The sequence below is a fragment of the Lonchura striata genome, chromosome 3, assembly GCF_046129695.1.
Source record: "Lonchura striata isolate bLonStr1 chromosome 3, bLonStr1.mat, whole genome shotgun sequence".
Taxonomy (NCBI): domain Eukaryota; kingdom Metazoa; phylum Chordata; class Aves; order Passeriformes; family Estrildidae; genus Lonchura; species Lonchura striata.
In genome coordinates, this window is record NC_134605.1 from 10,289,488 (window position 1) to 10,298,271 (window position 8,784).

Below are 8,784 nucleotides of genomic sequence, written 5' to 3' on the forward strand. Positions count from 1 at the left end.
GATTGTAATCTGAGTTTCTGTCTGGACCTTGCAGTGTTTTTCTTGAATGAGAACTCCAGTTTTCTCCTATTTCTGTGCAATGATCTGATCAATCAGCTGATCAGAAGAGCTACAATTCTATTTTCCCATCTTGTGATGGTGAAAGAAATCATTTGCAAGGACAGAATGAGATTCTCCAAGCAGAGTTCAATGAGTCCATGTCCTCATTTGTTGATCTCACTCTCTTCCATGGCAGTTTTGATCAGGGACAATTTCTTCCTGCCAGGGAAATCCCATGTATTCAGCAGTTGTATCAACAAGTCTTGTGTTTGTCTTCAGTTTCACCAGCCTGGGATCATGTTTTTGCAGAGCATTTGCCATCAAATTCTGCTGCCTTTCAAATGACAGCATGAAATTACCCTGTTTAATTTCATTATTTATACAGACGCTGGTGTTTAAGTGTGTTACATATGGCTATAGGTTTCCTCTGGATATTACCTGTGTGAGATGTAATTGTAAATTATTCAGACTGCCTGCAAAGCCACTTAAAAAACTCCCAAACCAACCAATAAAAAGGATTTTCACGGTATAGGAAGAACATTCAAACTCACTTATAATTCAATTCCATATTTTCTGTGGAATTCTTTCTTTATTTCTAGACTGTCACACAAATTGTCTATGTTTCCTTAAATTATAGTGGTTCTTGATGACATTGCAGAGAATTGGGTTTATCCCAATACATGAGCAATGTTTAGCAATGTGTTAGCCTGCTCTGAATTCACTTCTACATCTGCCAGTCTGTAGTTACTGGAAAGATTTCTCTCTTTTATTTTTCCTCCTCTTTTCCCCTTGGCTAGTTCAGCATTTTCAACCATTTTCCTTATTTTCAAAGGCTTACACCTGAGGGATTAAGATCTACATTCGTTTAATATCAGGAATAAAGTGGAAGTTCCAGACTGCAAGGCTAAAACTTGAAGAAGGATTTTTGTAGAGATTAATATTTTCCTGAGCAATCTGCAAGCTGAATCATGGTCTAATTAAATACCACAGATTTATTGAGTTTGCATTTAAACATTGGCAGACCCTAGAATGAGTACAGCTGAAATGAGTTTGAATCTTTTCTGTAAATGGGGAGTTAAATTATCATAATAATTTGATTACATAATTTTTAAATCTTTCAAGCTAAATCACCATTTTAGAAGAACAGTTTGAAGTCTTAATCATTACTGGAAGTGCCCCTCTCTGTGCTGTTTTTTCTTACCCCATTCCTTGTCACCAAATCTGTTCCCCAGGGCACAGCTTCCTGAACTGCTCCATTTGAGGGAGGCAAGCTGGCTGGGCACATTCTTTTCAGCTATTAAATGAATTTCAAAGACAGCAACAAATACATTAAATGCTTTTGTACTATTATTTCTCCATGTAAATAATTACCTTCTTTACCAAAGGGATAGTACACAATCACCCCTGCAAGGAGAAGGTAAGAGCCCTTGTGTTTGGATGCTTTCCACACAGTGGAAGAGTTTTAAAGTATGAAATGTAATAGCTGTGTCTGAGGGCAGGTTTTGATGCCTTTCTGGGGGGTGTTCTCTTCTTTCCTCCCACCCTCACTTTCATTATAAGTAGTATGTGGAATGTAGATATTCCTAACGCTGCAGGCCGAATTGCTCTCCAAACTGCAGAGTTAAATATCTTAGGCAAGTTTCAGCTCTGTGTGAAAAATATATTTGGTCTAGACTCCATCCATCTATTTGCAAACTTATGGGCACTGTTAAGAAATACTGATTCTGGGAAAAAACAAACCAGTTTTGTAAAGGGTTAAAAACTAAACCTTTATAGTAACATTCTCAGGAAAGACCTGTCTCTTTATGCAGCATGGTTTAAAAAAAACCGTAATGAGAGCAGTCAGTCTTTGATTCATCAAGGATTTGTTGCAGATAAAATGCTCCCATTTGGTTCCCCAGCAAATCTGGCCTTGGCACTGTGGATCTGGGGAGAGGAGGGAAAGGTGTGTATTTTCTGTACAAACAGCATGTGGTTTATGGAAAAATTACTTGGAGTAGCAGATTGTGTGTTCTGTAGCACAGCAGTGAATATCCAAGGACTTGGTAAGGAGTTAGGGAGTAAAGACAACAATGTTTTTGGAGATTGCATTCCAAATTAAGCCTGGTGGCTGGACCCTGTGCTTAAGACATCAGTCACGTCTGTATGTGTGTGTTAGCATGTCTGTATCGATTACATCTGTTTGTAGGACACAGAATTCAGGGCTTTTCTCTTATTGACACAGAATTACTGAATAGAATTACCATATTAGAAAACTATCAAAAATGTATGGATTCAGGGAATGGTCTCACATTAATTAGAACTAAATTTTGCTAGAAGTAATATTTGCCTGTCATCTTTTTCAAAATGTTGTAGCCTACTTTATCCCTAAGAGAGAGATTTCGGTGTCTGTGCTTTCAGCACAGTGCACCTTGATGTACAGCCTCACGTCCCAGCAGCGTATGTCTTAGCTGCATGCTTCTTAGAGCATGTATTCACTAAGACTCAGAATTATTAAACATGTAAAATTCCCATAGGACTCCATTATGTGTAATTAACAGATAAACTGTCATCAGAATCAATAAAACGTGCTAAATGATCCAAACTTGTATATAATTAAGTGTCTGTTTTAGAGCGGGAGCTGTAACTTTTATTTTTTTTTCCTTTTCAATTTGCACATTTGTTGTGACAATAAGAGCTGGAACATTTTTGTTAACCTGTTACTTACTGGTTTGTGTTTCAGTTTACATGTTTGTATTTGAAAGGAGACAGGTATTTACAATCTGGCTTGATTATGTGAGGAAACAGTTGCATGTCAGCTTTTAGGAAATGAATCTTAGATGCATCTTAATTCTCTGAATGTAATTCAGATATTTGAAGCACGTGCAAAAGCTGACATTTAATCATCAACAGGGTAAAACATGACGCTCTGTCAAATACTGATCCAGAGCATCAGACTGCTGGTTACAGGTCATGGAAACCACGATGGAAGTTGATTCTTCACCATCAGCTCCTCACTTGTTACTCTGTCTGTGAATAGGGGCTTTACTCCAAACCCAAAAATTAGGATGCAAAGCAGCAGAGTTTTCTCTAAGTAAGGATGGACTTAATTCATGCCATGTCCCAGTTTCAGCCTGAGCAAAGCTTGCAGAGTGTGGCCTGTCCCTGGGGCTGGTACCCCTTTGCAGCAGTTGTTTTTTCATGTGGTCCTTTATTGGCGCTGTAAGTCTGTTGGCCATCCCAGTTTTGGTAGCTGATAGGGGCTGTTTGGTGGCCTCTTTCACCTACGACTGTTTTTCCTTACTTGCATTCACCTCACTTTGGACCGCATCAGGGTTTCTTTGGCATTTATGACTACATAAAAGTCAGAGAATTAGGGCTGCTCATCCAAAGTAATCTCAGCATGGTCCAGTAACTGCGTGTTCTCAGGGACATCTTCACTTTCTGTATCCAGTTGAGGGGTTTACAGTTATTTCAGTTAGATATTTTCTCTTTATTTCACACTTCCATTGCTTTAATCTTTTCAGGTCATGTAGCAGTTTAGTTTAGTTCCTGGTGTGTGTTGCGTCTGGGCCTGTCACTCAATACTTACACCATCAAGGCATCTCACCTGCAAAGGTGCAGGGCAAGGTGTTTGCTTTGAGTCTTTTATAAAAAATGCAAAACCCCGACACTAACAAGATAAACCGCTGTCTGTGGGGGTGGGAGAGAAGGATTATAGACCTTGTAGGAGATGTTAGCTTCACCAAACAAAAGCTGTTCAGGAACATGCTAAGTGTTGCTGTCTGAATATGCCTGAGGGAGAAAAATTTTGCTGAATATATCAGGAAATCCCTTCAAATCAACATTTTCCTTGTGTTGATGCAGTGGTCTTAATCCCACAGTCATTGTTTCTGAGAGCTGGTTATGTCCATGGCTTCCAAGTGGGCAGCCATGGAACCTGATACAGAATTCTGCTGAGCTTTTCCACAGCAGGGCATCCTTGCTTTATCCTTGCTTCCCTGATAGAATTCAGCCCTCCATTCCTTCAGCCCCTTGGTGCTGTCATTCCTTCAAAGCAGTAACCCTACAGATGGTTTGGGGAGCACTGAGGGTGACTGTTTCACTTATCTGAGGAGGATGAGGAGAAGAATTACCCAAGAGTTAATTGTACGTTTGTAGTTCCTCAGCATTTCAATACACTTTCCTAAAGGTCAATACAGAAATTAATGGGTAATTATCTTCCCTCTTTGTGAAAGAGGATGGGCAGAACCATTGAAAGTATCGTTATCAAACTCCTGGCACACCAGACTGAAACTTCCTGTTGCTCCTTTGTTTTGCAGACTCAATGCACATAGAGGATGTTGAGGCAGTGCAGAAACTTCAGGACGTCTTACATGAGGCTCTGCAGGATTACGAGGCCGGGCAGCACATGGAAGATCCTCGTCGTGCAGGCAAGATGTTGATGACTCTCCCGCTTCTGAGGCAAACCTCCACCAAGGCTGTGCAGCATTTCTACAACATCAAACTGGAAGGCAAAGTCCCCATGCACAAACTTTTTTTGGAAATGCTGGAGGCCAAGGTCTGACTAAAGCATCATGGGCTTCCCCATCATGCACGTTTTAAAAAAAAAAAAAAAAGAAAAAAAAAAAAGGGAAAATAAACAGGATAATAATGGCAAAGAAACTTAGTGTTTAATTAAGGAAAAAATGACTAAATGACTGCACTGATATTTAGCAGCAAGACTGTGAAGCAGCTTTCAACTTTTTCTTCTGTGTCTTTCTGATGCAGTTTTTTCTTTTCCTTTTCCTTTTCTCCCTTTTCCTTTCTGTTCTTTCCTTTCCTTTTTTCCTTTTTCTCTTTTTTGTTTTCCTTTGCTGCTGAACTTTTTAAAAGAGGTCTCTAATTGAAGAGAGATGGAAGCCAGGCCTGCCAAAGGATGGAAATCCATAATATGGATGCCAGTGAACTTATTATGAACCATAATGTCCCCAATGACAAAGGAATCAAAGAGAGAAGCACCGTACCTAGCAGTACAGTACAACACGAGGAACTGACTGAATGCAGTATTAGATTTCATAGGAGCAGTCTCTAATTAGACGACTAAAGCGACGATGCATCGGCTGCTTCTTATCATTGCATTTTCCATCTAGATCAGTTACAGCCATTTGATTCCTTAATTGTTTTTTCAAGTCTTCCAGATATTTCTTAGGTTAGCTACGATGTAACTTTTTCAGGGAATAGTTTAAGCTTTATTCATTCATGCAATACTAAAGAGAAAGAAATACTGCATTTTTGTGCTGGCTTGAACAATGATGAACAATAATGAAGGACAAATGAATCCTGAAGGAAGATTTTTTTAAATGTTTTGTTTCTTCTTACTAATGGAGATTTTTTTGTACCAGCTTTACCAGTTTTCAGCCATTTATTAATGTGGGAATTTATCTTACTAAAGCAATAGTCGAAGGGAAGGTGCATATTATCACGGATGCAATTTATGTTGTGTGCCAGTCTGGTCCAAAACATCCAGTTTCTTAACATGAGCTCCAGTTTATAACTAAATGTTCACTGACTCAAAGGATTAGATTACACCTGCAGTATATCCGAGTAGTCTACCATATAAATACTCCATTGTCAAATACCAATCCGTAACCGTGTTAGGAGACAGCGACTGCGCAGGGGCGCGGTCGCCGAGTGATTTCTAACTGCTTCAGTTGCAAATGAACGAGATACTACTGCCTGTTTGCAAAATTGTAACCTCACACGCAGAAAAACCCTATGAACCAATAGTAGCTTAGAGGCGATGAGGTGAATGCCGCCGTTTGCAAAATTAAGAAATCAGAGTAGTAGACTTCTGACCAAATTGAAGAATTTAACACTTCTATACCTTATTTATTGATTTAGATTTTCGTTTGTAAATGGCGATCCTTAACAAGTAGCTAAACCAGTATATGTGCTTTTCAACCAGTATTGTCACAGCATGAAAGTCAGTCAGTTTCAAGACTGTTACGAGGTGTAATCTAATGTATAAACCGATTAGATGCCCCCAGAAAACTACAGTCGCTAAATAACCAATAAACAATAACCTCCATCAAATGCTATACCAATGTACCAGTGTTAGTAGCTGCTCCCTGTACTATGTGAACATCCTTATTCTATGTACACAGATGTAATTAAAATTGTAATCCTAACAAACAAAAGAAATGTAGTTCAGCTTTTCAATGTTTCATGTTTGCTGTGCTTTTCTGAATTTTTATGTTGCATTCAAAGACTGTTGTCTTGTTCTTCTTGTGGTGTTTGGATTCTTGTGGTGTGTGCTTATAGACACAGGGTAGAATTAGAGACAATATTGGATGTACAATTCCTCAGGAGATTACAGTAGTATATTCTATTCCTTACCGGTAATAAAGTTCTTCCTAGTAATAATTAAGAGATCGAAACTCCAAACAAATACTCGTTATGAACAGATACACACTGAAATCATAATATTTTCAAAACAAGGGATAATTTCTGTAACAGTTTATTATAGAATACCAATGTATAGCTTAGAAATAAAACTTTGAATATTTCAAGATTATAGATAAGTCTAATTTTTAAATGCTGTAAATATAGCTTTTATTCAATCATCTCTCAGATGTTGTTATTAACTCGCTCTGTGTTGTTGCAAAACTTTTTTGGTGCGGACAAGTTTCCAAAACTATTGCTACGTTGTGTGCTTTAAACAAAATAACAATGGGCTGATGCTCTCTCGGCCCTCATGCTAGGGAAAAAGAAAAAAAAAACTGTGTATCTATCATTAGCTATATGGGACTATATTGTAGGTTGTGTTTTCTCAGTAGAGAAGTGACTGTAGTGTGATTCTAGGTAAATCATCATTAGCAATTCATTCAGATGGTCAATAACTTGAAATTTATAGCTGTGATAGGAGTTCAGAAATTGGCACATCCCTTTTGAAAAATGTCAAAAAAAAAAATACAACTCCTGGGAAAAAGGTGCTGATTCTATAAGATTATTTATATATGTAAGAGTGCAAAAAAAAGTTTATTTTCCAGAAAGTTTGTGCAGGGTTTAAGTTGCTACTGTTCAATTACACTATATATATATAAATATATAATATAAATATTGTTTTTGCTGTATCACATTAAAGAACTTGGGCTTCAGGGTCAACAGCCAATCAACTAGAAGTATACAAAAAACACACTAAAAATGGAGATGTGTTAAAGGCACACGGTGCAAACTTTAGTTTTCATTTTCCGTAATTTTTTGGAGCTGCAAAAGAACAAGTATCTCAAGACTGTAAAACCATTACCTGAAACTTAGCTAAAAAAACTGCACGGGCTTTATAATGTTGTTCATCTTAAACCTTGCTGGAGAAGAGTTCTTTCAAGACCACTTACTTAATGTGAAGTGTTGGGAAAATTTCAAAGGGTGTATGTTTTAGCCATAACAATTTAATTTCTATTTTTGCTTCATTTTTTAATTTTTTCTTATTTAAAGCAATATGATTGTGTAACTCCCAGAAGTTACACATTTGTTTCAATCAGATCAGATTGTTGTATTTATTCCACTATTTTGCATTTAAATGATAACATAAAAAGATATAAAAAATTAAAACTGCTATTTTTCTTATAGAAGAGAAAATGGGTGTTGGTGATTGTATTTTAATTATTTAAGCGTCTCTGTTTACCTGCCTAGGAAAACATTTTATGGCAGTCTTATCGTGCAAAGATCGCAAAAGGACAAAAAAAATTAAACTGCTTATAATAATCCAGGAGTTGCATAATAGCCAGTAGTTAAAAACTGAAACAAAACAACAAATGAAAACAAACATGTCTATAGCTGTAGATGGGCTTCACATCTGTATAGCAATCAACTGTATATTTTTGTGATGTGTATCATACCGTGTGCTCCAACCAATGTCCATTTGTGTAAATGTATTTATTTTATATTGTATATATTGTTAAATGCAAAAAGGAGATATGATTCTGTAACTCCAATCAGTTCAGATGTGTAACTCAAATTATTATGCCTTTCAGGATGATGGTAGAGCAATATTAAACAAGCTTCCACTTTTGATTGCTTTATTTTATTTTTTGTGTTGTGGGGTTTTTTTGGTTTTGTTTTCTTTTTTGGAGGAGGAGAACAGAACAATTAGCTTTGCCTTTTGTTACTTCCATTCAAAACGGAGCCAGCGTTTGCACTTCTCCCTTAAAGTATGATATGAGTGTAAATAAATGCTATATAAAGCCTTGTCAAAATGAATTCCAGTGTGGTACAAGACATTTTGCATACTCTTAAATATGCAAAATGTCTCATAGCACATTAGAATTCAGGCTGGCAGGCCTTTATATAGCACTTATTTAATCTTAAAGCATCTATACACATCAACCTGCATTACTCAAAAGCATTGCCTCTTTGTCAGTGTCTTAAAAGAAAACTTTCCCACTATTTTAAGATCACATTACTATCATATAGAAATAGTTTTTTGCTTTCACCATCAACAACTGAGTCTATCATTCATTTCCTACTGCAGGAGACTCCTTTAATGTGTTCTGAGTAAAAATAAAAAATAAATTAAGAAAAAGACCCTGTATTATTTGATCCAGTGTTGCTGAATGGAAGTAAGCAGCCCCCAGAGCAGTGATACAGACTGGTGTGAACGAAGACCCCCGAAAGCTGTCGGGGTCCAGGCGAGTTAAACAGCACAGGGGCAAAGTGGCCATAAATGGGCTCTGGGCCCCATCCCTGCAAGGGGCTGCAGCCCCCCTCGCTCAGGCTCAGCCCCTC

General features: G+C 37.5%; 1 protein-coding gene across 21 annotated transcripts in view; it reads left to right on the forward strand.

The window, feature by feature from the left end:
• Nucleotides 1-8,073, forward strand: part of ESRRG (estrogen related receptor gamma) — a 400,282-nt gene extending 392,209 nt beyond the window's left edge. For all 21 annotated transcript variants that reach the window (XM_031504247.2, XM_077781876.1, XM_077781879.1 and 18 more), the window contains one exon: nt 4,341-8,073. In XM_031504247.2, coding sequence (XP_031360107.1) covers nt 4,341-4,585 — 245 coding nt within the window. In that variant the 3' untranslated portion in view covers nt 4,586-8,073. The remainder of the gene's footprint in view (nt 1-4,340) is intronic.
• The last annotated feature ends 711 nt before the right edge of the window (nt 8,074-8,784 follow it).